The sequence below is a fragment of the Maniola jurtina genome, chromosome 3 (genome assembly GCF_905333055.1).
Source record: "Maniola jurtina chromosome 3, ilManJurt1.1, whole genome shotgun sequence".
In the NCBI taxonomy this organism is placed as follows: Eukaryota; Metazoa; Arthropoda; class Insecta; order Lepidoptera; family Nymphalidae; genus Maniola; species Maniola jurtina.
Window position 1 is genome coordinate 10,522,099 of NC_060031.1, and position 22,059 is coordinate 10,544,157.

General features: G+C 35.3%; 1 protein-coding gene across 8 annotated transcripts in view; it reads right to left on the reverse strand.

Moving 5' to 3' along the window:
* The window catches only part of LOC123880800 (NAD(+) hydrolase sarm1), a 92,839-nt gene that overhangs the window by 17,567 nt on the left and 53,213 nt on the right, over window positions 1–22,059 (reverse strand). For 5 of the 8 annotated variants that reach the window (XM_045929107.1, XM_045929111.1, XM_045929109.1 and 2 more), the window contains one exon: window positions 20,344–20,400. The exons of the other annotated variants lie outside the window; for them this stretch is intronic. In XM_045929107.1, coding sequence (XP_045785063.1) covers window positions 20,344–20,400 — 57 coding nt within the window. The remainder of the gene's footprint in view (window positions 1–20,343; window positions 20,401–22,059) is intronic. 8 annotated transcript variants of the gene reach the window in all.

The following is a 22,059-nucleotide window of genomic DNA, read 5'->3' on the forward strand; positions in this document are numbered from 1 at the left end:
ACCGACGACAAAAGCGTGATCGGTCGATAGTTAGAAAAGTCATTGCGTTTCCCTTTTTTAAAAACTGGTCGCACACATCCTTTTTTTAGACTGTCTGGGTAAAAGCCGCTTTTGACACTGCTGTTAATAAGATTTGCTATGGCCAAAGAAATCTTGTCACTAGCCGTTTTTATATGGCTGACCTTGATGCCGTCCGCCCCTGGTGCTTTGTTTACATTTAAGTTTTTAATAATCTTAGAAATTTTAGTGCTTGTCGCTTTCTGAAACAAAATGGAGGAGTTTAGGGACTTTCTATATAAATAAGGATCCAGAAGCTTGTTAGTGCAGGTTGGAATTATAGACTTAACAGCCATGTCGAATTCGTTTGCAAAGCCGTCAGCAATGGCCTTACAGGACAACCCTTGTGCTTCGAAGGCTTTTAAAATTGAATCATCTATAGATAACGATACACGACCCATCATCTCATTTATTATTTTATAGATATTTTTAGAGTTGTTAAAGCTGTTATTTATACGTTTAAGGTAATATGAATTTCGCCGGTCATCTAGTACTTTATTAGCTTTATTACGCGATTTTATGTAGTCTAACCTTAGTTTGTCATCATTAGGATTCTTTTTCCACAAGCTGAACAGTTTATCCCTTCTATCACAAAGATTTATTACGTTACAGTCGATCCACGGAGCCCTAAATTGTTGTTTCCGTTGTTTATGGGTGCAATTTTTACTAGCCGTGACGCAAGCTTTCGCATGAGAATCAGTAATAAATTTAAGAATTTGATTAGGACAATTCATTGAATTAGTTTGCGCCCAGTCAACTTTATTTAGTTCATCAAATAAAACCTCGCGGTCAACGTACGCTTTCGAAACAACCTGTACATTGCTAGGAGTAGGCACGGCGTCGTTTGCGCACGCGAACACAATAGCGCGATGGTCCGCCAGTACGACGTCCAGCGCAGCGGAGTACGGTTGTAATGTGGGGAATCGCGCAAAAATGTGGTCTATACATGATTTTGTTACTCGATTAAGTCTCGGTTCTATTCTAGTGTATGTCGTGATTCCGCACATTAAACCGGCCTCGCTCAATGTGTCCAGATATGAATCTGTGTATGATGATATGTTTTTTAGGTCGAAATTGGTGTCGCCGATAAGAAGAATATTGCTTTTGTGATCGAAGTGTGAAACATACTTACTTAATTCCTTTACAAAGATAATTTTGTTAGTACACGGTGGCCTATAAACTGCACACAGGACTGTGTCCTCATGACCTTGAAGTTTAAGAATCCCAGTAAGGTTTTCAAATGTGTTACTTTTATACAGGACGGGTGTGAATTTTATTGAGTTGTTGGTATAAACAATGATACCGCCCCCTTTCTTATTTATTCGCAGTCTTGGGTGCATGTTATAGCCAGTTATATTATATAAATGAACGATATTGTCAGAAATTCCAGCTTCCGTGACTATTATAACATCCAATGGAAAACTACAACTGTGGATTACTTGCAACAGTTTTGTAAAATTTTTAATAATGGATCTAATATTGATATGTAGGCATGTAAAGTTGAGTTTACTATGGCTGGGTATATTTCGAAAAAAATGATTAATAGATTTACAATCAAAAATTTCATTAACTTTAGACATGATTTATCGACAAAAATATGAATAATAGGTATATATAGTTATAATAAGAGACGTCGGGTAGGTACGCTTAAAAGATTAAATTGCAGTTTCCCTTAATACTAGATCAATGTCTTGAAGACAACGAATATAAAAGATTTTACTATTGTTACTTTTCCTAGCACAAACCTTCCCGTCTTTGCACCATACAAATTGAAAAGAGTTGCGCAGTTTTAGTTTAGCATTAAAAAGTAGGGTTTTAACGTGTTTTGTTAACGCCTCTCTCACAAACACACGATCGTCGGCCTTTTCTTTAACAACATTAGGCAGCACCTGCGCGACTGTGATTCTTTTTTCCTTACTAGCTGTAATCCATTCGTTTCGAGCATTTTTTGTCTTGAGTTGTAGTAGGATGGTGCATGGTTTATCCTTGCCACTAGACAAACGTTGGGTCGACTGTATTACGCCCTTGTCTACGTTTAATTTAGATGCTACCGCGGTGATTACGTTGTCGAGTTCCACGGGAGGAAAGTCAGGCAAACCGGCGATTTCAAGCGATGCTGACAGCGCGTTTTGCTCGTTCTGCCTCGCGCCTTGTTCCAGAACCGCAACGCGAAGCTCCAGGTGTTTGTTTTTGTTAAATAAGTCTTGATTTTTGTTCTCGAGGGTTTTAATTTTAGTATCTTGAGCTTTCATCGAATGTTCCATATTATTGAGCTGATCATGTAGGAACTCTAAGGATGTCTCCAATTGAGAAATTTCTTCACGGAATGTTTTTTTGAGTTCTCTGCTGATGTCCTGGACCAGCTTTCGTGTGTCGATGACGGATTTTGAATGCAGGGTGTGCCCAGAATCCGAGTCCTCGTCCGCGTCATCATCAGGGACAATGAACGACGACCTGCGAGTCACGTTTAGTAGGCACTCCTCACAACTCCACTCTATACCCGTAGCGTTTTTTAAGGTATGCAGCTGCTTGTTCGAGAGTTTAGTGCATGATGGATCAGCGTGGACCACTTTGTTGCACCTGCTGCATTCCAGGCCAGGAGACTTTCTCGTAATGTTTTTGTTGCACGATGCACATTTTTTAACAACCATTTTATCTGCGTCTTACATGAACCGAGAGACGGTAGTTTAAAAATTAATATAACACTACTGTATACGGCCGTATTCAACAAGCGCTCGTTGCAGACTGATGTAATAATAAAGATAATGTAATATTTATATGTTAATTGGTTTATGACAAGACTCTGACTGAATGGTACGGAGAATCCGTTGAAGATACGTATGACGCGCCCTGACGTATGCCCAGCTGATGTCATAGCCCACGGAGCGCCGGCATCGGCTGGCTGATGCGGCGTCATCGCCACACGAAACTATTTAACCTCTTCAATATAATTCAAATCAACACATCGCTTAAGTATGCGACGAATATCATGATTGCCAATCACTAACTCTTTCTGGGGCTATAAATATGTAAATTGACTACGAGTGCTACTCAAGTTTTAGAAAAAAATTACTGCTATTTAATGGTTTAGTGACGCCTAGAACAATTATAGCTTGTAGGTAGATTAGATGCCTTAAAAGCTTAGGTCACGTCTAGGTTTGTACGCGAGCTACTTAATTAGATCATAATTTGATGAACTAGATCGAATTCAAATATAGAGCTACCTACCTAGGTTCTATCCAATAAATTAAGTTCTAAACCCAACACGCTTGCTTGTTTGGTTTGAATGTGGCCAGTGGATCTCTGGAGATTAAAAATCAGACACAGTTTGTTAGTAAAATGGGAATTCCTAAAACAATTGAGATCTGAAATCTATGTATACCTACCTATATAGAATCTCGCGTGCCGCATGGAGCGATTACATAACATTTCATTGATAACTTGGCTATCCTGAGTCAATGATGAGTAACACTTGCCAAAGCAAAAAAGCCGAGATCCGACATCAAATCAAAACAGGTCAATTGCAGACACGCGTGATTCATAGTTCACAGAAATGTCGTCACAGTTCCAGGGACGTTACATAGGTTATGTCAGATCAGTCACGTCACACCACTTAGCATCATATTGTTTAGAAAACAACTCGTAAAAGCAATTGAAATTTTATGTTCGGCAATTAAAAATGTTATGCGTAAAGTGTAGTGGTTTGAAAGTAATTAGGTAGCATTTTCAGCCTCCATAAAGCTTAATATGTTGCTGCATTTATTTCTGATTTCACCTTAGTATAGATCACAGACTAATAAGTTAAATTTAAAACAAAAACTTTTTCAAAGTCAAAACTTTTAATGTACTAAAAAGGATTGAAACTTCTGCATGAAAATATGTATGTGGGTTCAAACGCGAAGTTATCCAGCCATAATATCTACATTATCAGACTATTGTCATTATATTTTTTGAAAAGTAATTATAAAAACAAAACAAATGAATCCAAATTCGATTGTCCTGCTAAATGCCATGATACCTTCCAATGTCCACCTTCCATCTCGATCATCAGAGGTAACTGGTAAGGTAAATGATACCACAATCATCTTTTGTTATCCAAACCACGCGTGTCTGCAAAATTACAACTCGATCGGATATTATTGGAAGTAGCCGAAAAATCAGTTACCAATTTATATGTAACATAGATTTTCTGCCAGATGATATTCAAACATACGAGTGATGGCGCACTTTCTAATGAAATTAACGATTTCTTGATAAAAAGTGCTGACTGCTTACCTGACTTAAGATAAATTTTGTATCTATAATATAAAAATGAATCGCAAAATGTGTTGGTAAGCGCATAACTCAACAACGCCTGGACCAATTTGGCCAAATCTTTTTTTAAAATGTTTGTTGAAGTTCAAGGATGGTTTTTACGGCGAGAAAAATTAGAATTATTGCTGGAAAAACCCTAAAAATAGTCCTTTTCTTTTTCCCATACAAATGATTTCTAACTAAAACGTAGTCAATTTGAGCTTTATTGCTATGGTATAAAGTTCATATTAAATTACAAGCACTCACTGTTGTCTAAGCAATGTAGGTGTGTTCCTAACGTCAAAGATCATATCTATCAAAACAATGTGCGTGTGTGCGTTGGAGCACAGAATACATAGTTGGAGGAGTTTAATGTCGCGTTCCGAAACTCGCGTTTCTTTTGTATTAGTTTCGGCACGCGAGATAAAATGCATCAGTTTCCACGTCATTACATCAGTCAAACAAAAATCGCGTTACCAACAGTGTTTTATTATTTTTAATATACAAATTTTAAATAAATAAAACAATTCGTACGGCTTAAAAGGATTTGACTTCAAGTCATATCAAATTTAAAAAAAAAAAAAAGTTGTCTGTTACCTAACCTGGTGGTACAGGAAAAACTTTTTTGATTTCATTAATATTAGCAACAATTCGCACTCGCTTCGTCGGGAATCGCAGCAACTTTGCTTGAAGGTGGTCGAACAGCCCATTCAGCACTAAAATTGCCATTAAATATGCAAAGCAATGAAACTCCAACCTGCAACGTCTCGAAGAACTCTGCAATGGCAAAGGTTTTGCAGCAATGTAAATTGATTGTTTGGGATGAATGCACGATGGCACATAAAAAATCTTTGGAGGCTTTAGACAGAACCTTAAAAGATCTACGGAGCAATAATAACCGATTTGGTGGTGCAATGATTTTACTAGCAGGAGATTTTCGTCAAACATTGCCAGTGATTCCACGATCAACGCCAGCTGATGAACTCAATGCATGTCTAAAGTCCTCCAATTTGTGGAAACATGTCAAAGTACTTCATTTAAGCAAGAATATGCGTGTCGAGTTGCAAAATGACCAATCTGGAAACATATTCTCTAAACAACTCATTGACATTGGTAATGGCAAATTTCCTATAGACATGTTGACTGGCTGCATTAACTTTCCTCAAAGTTTTTGTCAGTTAACTCGATCAAAAGATGAACTTATTCAGAAGGTGTTTCCAGATGTTTCTCAAAATTACAGAAACCATGATTGGTTGAGCGAACGAGCTATACTGGCTGCAAAAAACATAGATGTAAATGAATTAAATTTCAAAATTGAAGAACAAATTACAGGCGAATTGAGGATATATAAATCAGTTGATTCGGCTACTAATCAAGATGATGTAGTCAACTATCCACCGGAATTTTTAAACTCGCTGGATTTGCCAGGATTGCCACCTCACAATCTTCAATTAAAGGTTGGATCGGTGGTTATAATGTTGCGAAATATCAACCAACCGCGTCTTTGCAACGGTACACGGTTAGCGATAAAAAAATTACTAAACAATGTGATAGAAGCAACTATACTCAAAGGAAAGTATAAAGGAGAAGATGTTCTCATACCGCGCATCCCAATGATTCCGACTGATGTGCCATTTGAGTTTAAACGACTACAGTTTCCAGTGCGGCTTGCTTTTGCTATGACTATAAACAAGTCCCAGGGGCAATCATTAAGTGTTTGTGGTATTAATCTAGAAAACCCATGTTTCTCACATGGTCAATTGTATGTTGCCTGTTCCCGTGTTGGAAAACCATCAGATTTGTTTATCTATGCGCCAGGTAATCAAACAAAAAACATCGTATACCACAAAGCACTACAATGATAATAATAATAATTATGATTCACATGATTAACAATAAAGCGATTACTTACTTTTAAATCCTTATATATGTTTTATTTAATTATTTTTTATTCACAACGCCCTATCACCAGGGTGACGGTTCTGTTCAGGAGAATTTTTTAAAATACGTAGGCACAAAAACTGCCACATTACAAATCTTTTTGACAGGACGAAGTCTGTCGGGTCAGCTAGTATTTTATATAAAGAAATCGCTCATTGGATTAGGTTTAACCTAATCTAACAGTATCTCAGATTTGCACATTCTTAAAATCTCTTGTATCACCAGTGCTATAGGGTTTAATTATTCAATTCAGTTAAGCTGTAGAATATTAAAATTCTGGCATGAGATCTATCACGCTGTCTAATGATTGGACGTCTGTCTTATACACGAATGTCACAAGATTTTTTTACAGCGTCTAGTGGCTGAAGAATACGTTTACAATTACATATTACTTATCTTATTAATTGATAGTTAATTTTTTTGTTAAGTGTATTATATTTGAATTTAGGGACGCGTGATAATATGTTAATAGGTGGGTAGATTGAACGACTTAGCTACACAATAAATATGTTGAATGCGGGTTTAGCGTAAAAACTACTACTAATATATTGGCAAAAGCATAATATGAAACTTTATACCACACTAAACTTATGCAACGTGTTGAGCAGATTACTTATACAAAGATTTCTAATAGAGACTCAAATTATAAATTATGTTTTTTATCTTCAAAAACTTAAGCTGTAAGTAATGAGATGTTTCGCCAAATCCGACTAAAATCGGACTATTCTTTAAATTTCCTTACACTTTGTTTCATTGTTCATGAACAACACACAGTGACACATCAGTGTTTTAAACTTTGGTTTAAAAGTGACTAGCATTTAGAAACAAAAAAAAATAGACTAGTAACAGGAGAATCGAAATATGACAGATTGTACAATTCATAGGAAGCACTTGACTTTACACTAAAGATAAGAATTGATTCCAATACCACGTATATGGACAGCAAAAGCATTTAATATGAACAGTAGATAATAGAATTCTACCATGAAAGGCGTGAATAGTAATATATATTTTCTTTGTAAGGGCTTATAGGAATTCCGACGTTGACACTTCAAGCATTAATAACGTAGAATTAGAAAACAACAAAAGACAAATAACCTATTCTCCCCATGCAAACCGTGCCCATTTCTTGGCAGAGCTTTCACAGCTGCGGCCATTATCTATACGCATTGGGTTCTGGATTTTGTATTTTCGAATTGAGTCTTATGACTGAAGACATCAGATTTAATGTTGCGTGCAATGTAATGCTCAGTAATAAGCACTGCGGTATTCTAGGTTAGTGCTAGATGCACTTAGTAGCTGCATGCATATTGAGAGACATTGCTGGTGAAGGTCAGTTTTGCATGCACAATAGTTCAAGTGATGATTCGTTATATAATTGTTAAGTACAGCGTCACGTGGACGTGCAGACTTGCGGTTGTTACCACAATAGGATTAAAGCCATATTAACATTATAATACAAATTATCCAGAACATGTATCTGTACAAGGCTCACATCTATCACCGTTCTTAAAGAGCGATTATATTGTAACATACTTATATTTATAGCCTCCAATATAGTTACTTATAAAACCGGTGCTTCAATATTAATTTTTGTTATAAACTTTTATCTTATAAGCAGAACACCTAACAGGTCCTTTGATTTAGCATAAATTTACATATACGTATATAGTAAATAAGTTTTTATTGCATTATTCAATTCAGATATTGGGTATGTAGAGCGAGATAAGGATAAAAGCACCGAGATTAATTTACGCTTTTAATATTTATCAATGTTTCGGCAATAGCTACTATTGTTTCTTCTGTAACTACATACATTACTGTTGAAAACTATCCTAAGCTTGTAAAAGTTATCTTATCTCTTCGAAGATTTAGAAGTCCTAACTCTTCATTTGGAACCGCAATGGAATCCATTTATTCGAGTTAGAATGTTTGATATGGCAAGGCGTATTTTTGGCCTCATCTTCTTACGCTATTTTTAAAAGCTTATAGTTTTTAAATAAGTAGAACGTCAAAAAGTTTGTATACTTTTCGGTTCCTGAGTGAAGTTCGTGCATGATTTTAGAAGTTTAATTGAATCTCATAAACATCTATCCTTATACTATTTTCATGTTGCATGTGGCATATTATCGCAAACCGATTGCACTAATTACCATTACCATATAAACAATATTTCTCTTCCAATCAGTATATGCGAGGAAATTTAATTTGATAGCGTTAAAAGCAATCATAGTGAGTTCTCTTTAAATACGTATGTCAACTGCAGTATATTTGCAATGAGGATATGCAGTAAAGTATCCACGACACACAATGGTGCCAGTTTTAGAAGTATACGAGCTGAGCATAATGGGTTTACCTTGTGGTGCGCCAACAATTGCTAGTATTTTGCACTGGGTAACAAGTCCAACGGATGTTATTCACATGATTCAATGTTGATTTGCTTTAAATTTTCTCGTTATCAATCGAGAGCACTGTCAATCATTTATCGTCATCACAGGCGAGTCGCGTGTTATGTTGATCAACGGAAGCTTTACACACGTGCCAGCTTGACGGCGGTTACGGCGTGACTGACTGACTTCTAGCCGGAGGCCGGAGCCGGCCGGGCGATCGCAAACTCTGGCGACCACAATGGCTAATTAGAATGGCGAGTAGAGCGGGGCGAGGGCCGAGAGGGGCACTACCCACGGAACTCCGTATCCGCCTCATGGACGACTCTATGAGTGATACACTGATCTTATCATCCTCCTGATGAACTGAGAAGATCAATATTCGTAAATCACAATCGATCTAATTTTTTGTTCTACTGTGTCAATTAAGGTACTAACTACATCCTAATTATCAAAATAAACAATCACATTGTATTTATTATTAATTTGTCTTGTCATAATCAAGACTTAATTATATATTTTAAAAGTTAGTATCTCCTAAATATCCTTCTGTTATAATTTTACATATATTTGAGTCTTTAAGCTTATATTCGAATCAAGAATACTGTTAAAAGGTAAAAGGAGGGTAGAATCCTATAACTCCAAGAAACCAATGTGAATTGATCAGATATTTGGTAATTAGGTAATTTAATAATTGAGGCTATAATATCGAGCTTATATTCGTCAAATCAAGAAGACTGTCGAAAAATCACAGAAAGACAATCAGAATCCTATAGCAGCTATAGGATTCTGATTGTCTTTGCAACCAAAATGACTTGAGTAGCTAAATTGTTTGTATTGTCCAAGAGAGTTGATGGACTTTTAACATTTCAGACTGACATGGCAGCCTACGCAGTAATAAGGTGCATGCCGTGAATGTAAAGTGGTTGGTATATTCGGTTGTTGGTAAATCTTATGTCAAAGATACAATATTTAGGTCAGTACCTAACAAAAGAAATATATTTGGACATTGAAGAAAATTTAAAAAAGTATTCGGTGCAATGTTAATATTTTGATGAATAATTTATTAACATGCTGTTATTACGGTTCACTATAATCAAAGGGAATAGCTGATAGTGTGTAGCTTTTGTACTACGGAAAGAACTTCTAAAGTATTTGGACAATTATTTTATTTATATACTCAAACATTTTGTTACGACAAAGACGTCATGGATAACGATAATGTAGCTCTGGTAAGCCAAAGTGAAGGGAGAGCTGATAATAATTATGTCGTGATGAGTCAATGACCCTTCAATGTCAGCGAGACGTACGCAAATATCGACATAATCGAAAACGTTTTTATTTCTTTAATATATTATTGTTGTGCTGTATAAATGTAAAAGGTAATTGTAAGGAAAATTATACGAACGTGTAATCTTCCTTACACCACTAGATAGTTACAATAGTATCTTTTTACAGGACTTGCTACACAAAAAATATAAGGAAAACGTTTCAGCATCTTTTCAGACTTTATCTATTTTTTCCTTTTCTGCACTGAAACATACAAACTTTCCAAATGAAACACCAATATTAGAATTGTAATTTGCTTTTTAAGGCTTTAGGGATTGCTACATATTTAAGTTAGTTGTCAATTTATTGCGTGAGTAAAACTTACAGGTTTAATCGGGGCCCTGTGCTAATATTATGAATTACCTACTACTACTATGAAATACCTATTTTGAAACAATATAACATTGTCATAGACTTTAATGAAGATTGAGTTCGTATAATTTCTCCTCATTACAAAAGGTGCAAGTATTCAAACTTTTCACTATTTGGTCATCGCGCTCTTGCCAAAACACAAAGAACTTTCTGTGTTTAAAATTTATCGTTTACTCAAGTCTGACTCACTCCAGTGTTCAAATCTGTGACTTAATTTACTCGCATTTAACGCGTGTACGATTAGACTGTACAGATGCATATTAATTTTACGAGTAAAGTTGTGAGTAAGCGTCTTATTCATTATGCGGTGTACCTCAATAATATAATTGATATAATTAGTAATAAATAAACTAAGTAGGTAGGTACATCAACAGATGAAAGAGGAATCATAAAATGGAGCAGATGTGGCGCCTTTTTTTATAAAATTAAAAACAAAACATCTTTCCAAACTTTCAAAACTAGGAGGTACAATTAATAAGTACAGCGTCTTTTGCGTTTTTCTTGGACACGCAGTTTCAGTTTTTTTTTTACAATGACTATAGTTTCTAAAACAAGGAAGTGGGTAGTTTGTCTAGTGAAAGCTGAAGTGAGAAATGGCGGCAAATTAAAAAAAAAATAGCTAGAAATAAACGTGTTTGATACCTCACATTTTTTCGTATCCTATGTTTTCTACTATGTCCTCCATAGCAGAAAACATAGGATTATAAACTGGACTAGGTACATGAATAATATATAGACTTTTTATAAAAATATGATTGCAGTAGGTATTATTTTATTGATGCCAGGCGATTTCTATTTGCTTTATATTAAGTAGAATAATTGGATTCCTTATATTATATAACAGCTGTTATATTGATATAGCAGCTGATCCCTTAATTTACATCCACCAGTGCAGGAAATATAAGCCGTGAAAACTGCAAAGGCAAAGACAGACACTTTCGCATTTATAAATTTTGTAATATTAGTGGAGAAGTATGGATACGTAAGACGATGATGTAGGTATTATTTCACTCGGATAATGCAGTCTTGAGGAAAAAGGTATTTTTGTCGTAATAACACTGAGTCACCTGTGCTATAATACCAACCTACGATACTCTGATGCTTCCTATGACTAACTTGTGACTGGTTAGTTTCATTCATAAATGAATTCAATCATCCCATTCATTCATGCATTTATCATTAACTAGTTCTCGTTCATAGTCCCTCAGTGCTTGAAGACCCAACTCTTCAAACAGTGCGTGTTGCCAGTGATGACATAATATGGATCCGAGATATGGTGGCTAGATATCAGCCTCATAAGAAAGCTCATAGACACACAGTAAGCGATGGCACGAGTTTGGAGTTACTCTACGTGATCAAATTGGAAATGAGGATGTCTTCAGGAGAGCCAGTTGAGCACGCCAGAGTAACCGACCGTGGCGTGTAGAGCTGTTAGCAGTAGGTTGATAAGATGATCCCCGCGATTTGTTCCGCGTGGATTTAAGTTTTTATTTTTATTTTTGTAAATCCCGTAGGAACTCAGCTGATTGATTATACGATGTCGTAGACGACCGTTATGTCTGACACCGTTTGACATTCGACAACGCCCGCGGCCGTCGTAGACAAGTGAGAAGTGGTGTCTGATTCTAAGTTGTGTACCTACCTACGTGGACTGTCAACTCATTGTCGTCTGCACAGCGCATGTTTAACATCGTAGTTATGTTATATTCGTTCAATCCACGAATTCTATCAGATTTCGATTTGAAAATATGTCAACTAAGTAGTACCGGTGGTCAATGTTTTAATACGCTAACTTTACGTTTTATATCAAAATAAATATTATTGTGTCATCGATGACCGTCGATGTATAAGCATGTTACGTAGGAAATCAACAGGTCCATAATATCGGTGATAATGAAATAAATATTAGGTGTAATATAACAAAGTGTATTCCACTTCGAGATAAGTCTCAGGAATAATCAGTTATTAAAGTAAAGACGTAACAAATTATTATCAAGGAATTGATTTCATAAATTGCACATTCAAATGGAATTTTCCTTTTATCAACAATAAATCGCACATGTTTGACTTGTTTATAAGATTATTTGTATTTTTTTTCCATATTTGGACATAGTAATTTTACTTTTATTGCAATGGTCTAGAAAGTCTACGGAGCGCAGTGGAGACTGGAGACCAATCCTACGTGCAAGAAATATTTGCCTTGAGGCTATTTTTTCTAAACTTGTAGCATACTCGTGGGTAGTTATTTGTAAAATAAATATGTGTACCTACCTAATATGTATCAAATATCAATATTTTGGGAACAGATTAATATGAATTATAATGTGAATTCTTTTATTCCACTGACTGAACGACAATATTAATCTAGTTCTTAGCTAGAGATTCTACACCGGTTAGTCTTAAAAAATAGGACAACATGGCGATTAAAAATATAAAACTAAATTTTGAGACATTTTGTCGATAAGTCTTTAAAAATATTAAAAATCCTATAGCAATTCGCGTTCTTTCCGACGCGGCAAGGTATGCGGCATGAATCATCGTTCATTCACGTGGTGGCTTATCACCGCATAGTACAGTGGTACAAACAGCACGTCGCTCGCTGGATGGTACCTGAGCAAAAGTGACTCATGCATCCTGTTCCACCTTGGCCACTTTTACGGACTTAGTATTCGATTGGTTTCGTGGCCGGTATAAGTCCAAGATATGAAATGGATTCGAGGAAAAAGAAAATAAGGGAATATGCATTGAACTAATAATACTAAGGAATATGGAAAATTCTCTCTGTAATGATATTAGTGAAAGGTGCAGTTATTTAAATTAAAAACTTATGGCATCCATTTGAATTCTTGAAGTTTAATCGGTAGTGCACATTTTATCAAAAAATTTGTAAAGGAGATCATTATTTTTGGGCCTTTTCTGAAAGTGCCGGCCAACGAAAAAAAATGGTACGGATCGTTAGAACTAGCCATTTGGAGTAATAGTTAATGTGGCAGAAAAGTTGTAGTATTGCTCTGAACCGAGTTATACAAGGTCGAAGATTCGTCATTTTCATACATTTTATTGATTTCTAAAAGTGCTGGGAAACATAAAATAATGTTAGATATTGCTCGAACTAATGATTTAAAGCAATTGTCATTATGACCCGAAGGCTGTGGGGCCATTATATGTCGTGTTATACAAGTTATACAAAAAATTAATATACTTTGTATAATTAATTGCAACCGATTTTATGATTTTGTTACTGTTCTGATTGTTTTATACGAATTTGAATACACGTACAATTATTTTGACTCCCACGAAGTGCTGGATCAGCTGCAATGTGGACAAAATTCGTTTATACATACCTGGATTGTATGCGGCCTTGTAATACTAGGTGATCTCATCCAGCCATCTCCCAAACTTCTGCCACTGGGAATTGGGATATCTCCGGCGAGCTCTGTGATGAATGCACCATTTGGTTATAAGTACTGTTCACCATAGTAACTACGGGCTTGCTTCAGTCGATAGCTGCCCAAAACAACCTGCGTCGATTCTTCTGTGAATCTAGGAAAGTCATTGAACGGAGGATGTCGGCTTCCATAGCCTGGAAATGAGCTCTTCTTCTATTATAATTATTGTGTGTGATAACAAGTTCTGCTAAACTGTTTTGCGCACTGACCAGTTCATGGATTTTGTCAAGGAAATCACGTCTGTAGTACAGGTTATTGTCTATCAGAACTGATAGCTGTTTAGCGATGTTACTGCGATCCTGAAATAATCGATCACGTTACTTAATGCCCGGTCACTCTGATCAATCCTGAGCAAACGAAAATCTCTTTTAAAGCAAATGTTCATCACTTCCACCATCCAGCGGCAAATGGTAACAAGCTTAGATTTATTGGTTTGGTCAGTAATTAGCTGGGTTTCATTTAAATGTTTTGTTTCTAGCATTTGTGTCACATAACCGCATGCCTCAAGAAAGAAAGGCTATCTATAAAGGGCATGTACAGACACATAAAGGCATGTACATATATCTTCAGAAAAGCACTAATTACTTTTTTCAGTGAAAATCATACCCTAACCACAAGTTCCGAAACCACTAAAAGCCTTTATATTTGTAGTGATGGAACAATAATCTACACGCTGCAGCAACTTACAATGCCTGGATTTTAAATGATACCTTAAATGACATAGAAGATTTTTACTGGATTTTTATCTTAGTCCATGGTTTTAGAGATACCATAAACAATCGTAATCTTTCTTTCTTGAGTTGTGAGGTTATGTGGCACAAATGCCAGTAACAAAACATCAGTAAAAACCCAGCTAACTATTGACGAAGCCAATAAATCTAGACTTTTACCATTTGTTGCTGGATAATGTAAATGATTAACGACCGCTTTGGAAGAGATTTTTGTTTACTCAGGGTTATTCAGGATTTGTAACCGGACATTAAGTAACATGATCGATTAATTCAGGATTTTGTCAGCATTGCTGAACGGCTATCATGTTCTGATAGACAACAACGTGCATGCAAGTGATTTTCTTGACGTAATCCATGAACGGCCAGTGAGCAAAACAGTTCAGCAGAACTTGTTATCACAAACAATATGTAATTATAATAGAAGGAGAGCTCATTTCCAGGCTATGGAAGCCAACATCCTCCGTTTAATGACTTTCCTAGATTCACAGAAGAATTGACGTAGGTTGCTTTGGGCAGCTATCGACTGAAGTAAGCCCGTAGTTACGATGGTGAACAGTACGTATAACCAAATGGTGCATTCATCACAGAGCTCGCCGGAGATATCCCAATTCCCAGTGGCAGAAGTTTGGGAGATGGCTGGATGAGATCACCTAGTATTACAAGGCGGCATACAATCCAGGTATGTATAAACGAATTTTGTCCACATTGCAGCTGATCCAGCACTTCGTGGGAGTCAAAATAATTGTACGTGTATTCAAATTCGTATAAAACAATCAGAACAGTAACAAAATCATAAAATCGGTTGCAATTAATTATACAAAGTATATTATTTTTTTGTATAACTTGTATAACACGACATATAATGGCCCCACAACCTTCGGGTCATAATGACAATTGCTTCAAATCATTAGTTCGAGCAATATCTAACATTATTTTATGTTTCCCAGCACTTTTAGAAATCAATAAAATGTATGAAAATAACGAATCTTCGACCTTGTATAACTCGGTTCAGAGCAATACTACAACTTTTCTGCCATATTAACTATTACTCCAAATGGCTAGTTCTAACGATCCGTACCATTTTTTTTCGTTGGCCGGCACTTTCAGAAAAGGCCCAAAAATGTATGGAGCTAGAATGATCTCCTTTTAGCTATTAAGTACTTAATATGTAGTTTTAATCCTTTTGCCAGAAACGTCGCTATTGAGCATCTCAAATATCTATCCAATATAATATTTTTTTAACATCAGTTCAATCAGTGTCTAAAATTTTTGTATTTCAATAGACTTTTAGGTATCTAACTGAAAGATTTTTTCAGTTAGATGAAATGAGTTCATTATTCATTTTGCAGGAACTTAATATTACTTTAAATTTAAAAAATTTAAAGACCGTTAAGTACTTAGACATGTACCTATTTAACTTTTCAGGAGTTTTTTATAATTTTTAAAATTTAAGTAAACATTCATGAATTTTTTGTCACTTTAGGTAAGTATACATATAAGAATCATTCAAGCGTATCAATATACACGAGTAAGTATAAATATTATCACGATATTATCTTTAAAACCTGTTTAATTTTTAATAAGTGACTCATGCAACTCGTTTCATCATCATCAAGTAATTCATTGAGAAATTTCATCTTCTCCAATCATGCAAATATAAATAGATGATGAAGTCATCCAATTAGCAATGTAATGTATTAAAAAATAAAACAGATCTATGAGGTTATTTAAATGCAAAGTTTGCGATGCCGAAGGAGTCTTGCTACTTGGATTTTGACATGTAAGCATAAATCTTTTTGGACTGGAATCGTTCTCTCGACCGTTGAAGTAGGTACCTAACGGTAGCTGAGTGCCCACACAGAATTTATATTGCCACATAGATACATCCTTGCTCCCCATTGTTTGTCCTCGAGGTTAGCAACTTGACAAAAGAAATCCTGCAAAATCTTCGTAACAAGATTATGCGTTGAGCGAGTGGCATTATGAGACGCGTGATGCCATTATTTACACTCTAAAGCACGGATAATTAAGTAGATAGGTAGATAAAAGATAAGAAGCAAGTAAGAGGAAACGAGCATTAAGTGCTATAGAAGTTGTTGACAGTGCTGAGTAATATGACTAGAATAATTTGCATATTTTAGTTATCTTCAATTCCATAAGACTCAAGAGTCCGCAATTATAATTATAATATTAAATAATTCCTGTTAAACTAACCTTACCAAGTAAGTAAGGCCTGCTTATATTTTTAACATAATATGAACATATTTACCACTAGCGACCCGCCCCAGCTTCGCACGGGTGTTCCGGGATAAAATATAGCCTATACGGATTCGGAAGAATCCCTCTAAGTAATGGTAAAAGAAATTTTGAAATCGGTCCAGTAGTTGTTGAGCCTATTCAATACAAACATACAAAAATACAAAGGTTTCCTCTTTATAATATTAGTATAGATTTACAAAATAGGTAATTATATACTTTGTCCTGCGTTTGTTTTTGAAGCAGTTTTGTAAATCTTATTTATATGGGACTTTAGTCCTACACGGGCGCGAGACCACCATTATAGCCTAGTAAATTACAATCTAAATTACTTAATGGAATACAACAGGTAACTACAACTGAAGAGACAATATTATTGCCTAATGCAGACATTTTTCAATAAATAATAATCGATTTAACAGGGCTCTCTCCGTCACTCGTTTCATACAATCGTAGTTCCAATTTCATTTGAATATTAAGCAACCAAAATCCATGAAATTTTGCAGACATATTCTAGAAACTAATATCTGTGTCTGTGGTGTTTTAGATTTTTCTAAAAATGTAGTTTTAAAATTACAGGGGCTCAAAGATTTGTATGAAAATTTTTAAGACCGCGTAACATTGAAACCGAATATTTCAATAGAAATCTGGAAAACCACAGACATAGATATTAGTTTCTAGAATATGTCTGCAAAATTTCATGGACTTTGGTTGCTTAATATTCAAATGAAATTGGAACTACGATTGTATGAAACGAGTGACGGAGAGAGCCCTCTCATTTGACGGTAGACTGAGAAGGCTCGTAAATAATCCACCTAGGTAGGTATGACAATTTCTGCCAAGTAGAACTACGACTGTATCAAACCAAGGGAAACGAAGACGCTGCGATATTGGATGGCTTTATAGCTTTCTTTTTTTGTTGCAATTGGATGCAGTATTTATTTTAAACATACAACCTTAATACTTCAACAAGGTAAGTAGTAGGTGCATACTATGGTATAAATACGCATTTTATGATCCTCTCAAGAATTTATAATTTGACATGCAAGGTCATAGAGTCGATTGGGCATGACATTTGCGTCAATGATTTGATAGAAGTTTTTGAATGTAATCTTTCACCTTGCATTATATGATACCGAAAACTCCTAACAAAAGTAGAAGGATTTTTGTGATACTCCAACAAACCTCAAGTTTACCACAAATATTGTTATTTTAGCAAAGTGTGGAAGTGGGCTTATGCAATTTTCAACGTTCCTACCTATCTATAGAAACTTTAATCTTACACATAAACATAAGAAAAAATAAACAATTTATTGCGCCTTAGGAAAACGGGAAAACCCAAGCATGTATTAGCATAACCAACGTTCCATTTGCGAACAATGCCAATGGTAATGTACCTATCTACTTCTACATGTCTGAAACATAAAATAATGAGATATTGGATTTTTTACGAGAAACGAGTGCTTCCCACTAGTTAGGGACTAAGTTTTAAACTTAGCTTGAAATATAGCTATAACTTACAGAAAATAGAGAGCAAACTGAATTAAAAATAAGAGCCTCAATAGCTCAACCGGTAAAGAAGTGGACTGAAAACCGAAAGGTCGACGGTTCAAACCCCGCCCGTTGCACTATTGTCGTACCTACTCCTAGCACAAGCCTGACGCTTAGTTGGAGAGGAAAGGGAAATATTAGTCATTTAATATGGCTAATATTCTTTTATAAAAGAAAAAAAAATTGAATGCTCTAAAACTAGTGCTATTCTTAATCCTTATCTCAAGGGATCAATTTGAAAAGGGTGCCACTAATTTAAGATCTGTCAATTTAAATTAGGGATTTGTGTGCTACCGAAAGGTCATCTAAAAAATTGCGAACGAGTATTTTTTGGAATTTTTACAGAGATCTATCTGTGTACCTATATCGGATTTTTTATTCTGTGTATGATAATATTATAATATCAATCTTGTGTCACGTTGGTTTTTCTCGGTATTAAAGCCAAAATATAATCACACAAGTCAGAAATGTAAAGTACATAGATATTTGCTATCAATATTACTACAAAACAGTCACAGGCGTCTCCTACCTACTTTATCTATTTGTTCAAGATATATCTACCCGTATAAACGGAAAAAGATTAGAATTGATAACCGTAAACTACAAGAAACTATAGGCTAGCTATATCGTCGCTGGGCCGAATATATTCGAATTCTATATATAGAAAAATGGCTTATTTGTCATTTATACAAACCAGCGACAATATCTACTTGTCATAAAATATAATAAATACCTAATAGATATTAGCCATCTCATATTATGTCGTACTTAGGTTAGGTACAAGTCGTCTCGTAATACATATGCATGATCATCAACCTCTAATAAAGTTTCTTAGACAAAAATAAAAACCATTGCCATGTTATAATCCATTCGCGAAATTATACAATGGTTTTTTTATCTAAACAAGTGTAAATTAAAAATTTATAACACCCCCGACGATCCAAAGTATTTGAGTTTTCCAAAACATCATTTTCAAATAAATAATTATGTATTTAGGCAACGTCCATCTTGACAGCTTGACATTTGTCTATTGACATAATATTATGAACCTAACGGTTATCTAACCTTCTTTTCTACAAGAAAACTAGAAAAGAGCTGATAACTCTTAAACGGCTGAACCAATTTTTTTAGATTATAGCTAAGAACACTCTCGATCAAGCCATCTTTCAAACAAAAAAAACTAAATTAAAATCGGTTCATTCGTTTAGGCGCTACCATGCCACAGACAGATACACAGATACACAGATACACAGACACACAGATACACAGATACACACGTCAAACTTATAACACCCCTCTTTTTGGGTCGGGGGTTAAAAAAAGGGAAAACGAAAAAAGGAAAAGACTGACTGAATGACTGATCTATCATCGCACAGCTCAAACTACTGGAGGAATCTAACTAATAGGCTGCAGATAGAGCTATTATGACGTAGACATCCGCTAAGAAAAGTTTTTTCAAAATTCAATCCCTAAGGGGGTAAAATAGGGGTTTGAAATTGTTCACGCGAAATGTAGTTCACGCGGAAGAAGTTGCGGACATAAGCTAATATAACGAAATATAAGTGCACAAAGGATTTATATCTCTGTACTTATCTTATATTTTTACAGATTTATCTGTCTCGCATATTATCTCTGGTTTCCAACAATTTTGTATGATGCGACAAATAGGTACATCAGTTAGGTTATGATTGAAGATTATCTCCAAAAATAATTCAAAAGTAAATAGTAAGTAGGTACGTACAAAAAAAAAATATCCAAAATGTTGAGAAAATTAGCCATAAAATTGAGGTAACGGATTAAGTACATTTTTTCTAGGCATTGGACTTTTCACTGATCAGTGAATTCAAATGCCTAAAAAATAATAAAAATTATGCAGTTATAAGTTGCGATGATGATTACAGTTTTGAAAATTGTAGGTAACGAAAATGAAAAAAAAAAAAAAATTCTACCCTCTACCTTTATAAAGACAAAACATACCCATCGTGAACTTTTTGTTGGTTTTTCTGGGGATAGCAGGGATTCTTCGGAACGTACCTGAAAATAAATATTTTTTATTTAAAACTTTTATTAGCAAGCTACTTGATATTTATGTCATTTTTTTTATATTTTTGTTCATGTTCATTTTGCAATATTTAAGTCTTTTCTTGTAATGCAATAAGTGTTTAATTTATTTTTCCTTTTTTTTCTGTTTTCGCCTAATTACGAGTAGGTAGTGAAACAACTGAATCGATAAAACAATAAAATCTAATTATGAATTAAAACAGAGACAGAAATAAATATGAGAAATAAAATAAAAGAAATAACGAGAAATCGTTTATATATTTTTATCATTCAATTTGGTATCATGTTTCTCACGAAAAACTTCCTATTACGCCAGCTATTAAAAAATCTCTAGATTTTTTTCAAGGTCTTGATAATTTTATTTGTTGATAACGAACCGTAATGCACTTTTGATAACTAGTGATTATTTAAATAAAAGGTATGACAATATCCTTAGCTTGAGTCATCGAATGTTTATGAATGGCTGACTCATAGTTCATTTACCTTTCTGTTTATAGCTAAGTAATTCTTATGCCACAGGTTATGTTTTGTTGAGTTGCATGTTAGTGGACGCACCGTAATGCAACCCTAGATGCATCGGAACAACTTCTAAAATAGGCAAACGTGTTTCAAAGGCATCTCAACCTCTATCCTTGATAGGTGCCTAGTAAGTTCTAGGAACTGACTTGAGATCTCAGGAACAAAAAGCTTCTTAAGTAAGTATATAATATATTGTATGAAAATTAAGGTTTATCTGTCTTTCTGTACGTTACTTAAGAGTTCGCGCATCATTCATCCGATTGGATGGAAACGTTGTTGAGCCATGTGGAAAATTGTTGTTCTGACATAAAAGTGATAAATAACACCATCAAAGTGGTAGTAATTAGGCGGCACATTGCAACGCATGCCGGCCGCCGGGCAATAACTAGTATTTAGGCTAGCTGATGCACGCGACTTCGTCCTCGTGGATTTAGATTTTGAAAATCAAGCGGAAACTCTTTGATTATCCGGAATAAGAAGATAAAAACATATGCTAGTCTCTTCTTTAACTATATCCATTCAAAAAATCACGTCGATCCGTTGCTCCGTTGTGAACTGATTGAAGGGCGAACCAACAAACAAACATAAGTACTTTCGGATTTATAATATGGTTACTGGGAAGTAATAATACAAGCAAGCTAATGATGCAATTTAGACAAAGAAAATGACCAATTGTAGCACGGTTGCGATTTAAATCGCTGCCGTCCAATAATTTCGATCCGAGCAATTTAATTCAGCTTAAGACAGTGCGTGGGAGCACTGCATCGCTCATAAACGCGTTATAAAACTCGATAAGCGTCGCGACAGTAGGCGGCCGGAAGAGTCGAGTGCGGAGTGTTAGTGGACTTCCTACTTAGACAGCTTGATGTTCGCCGGAAACGCTATTTTTGGCGCCCACAGCCGCTTCCTCCGAGGAAAGTCTGCCCGTTGACGGTTAAATACAATGCCTGTGATACGATAATGTGAATGTAATCGTTGGAACTTAAGTAACTTTTATGATCACTAGCCATATACGAAACTGTGTTTGTTTGTTGGTTCGTCCTTCGATTCACTTCGCAACGGAGCAATGGATCGATGTGATTATTTGCATGGGTAATAATTTAAGATCTGGAG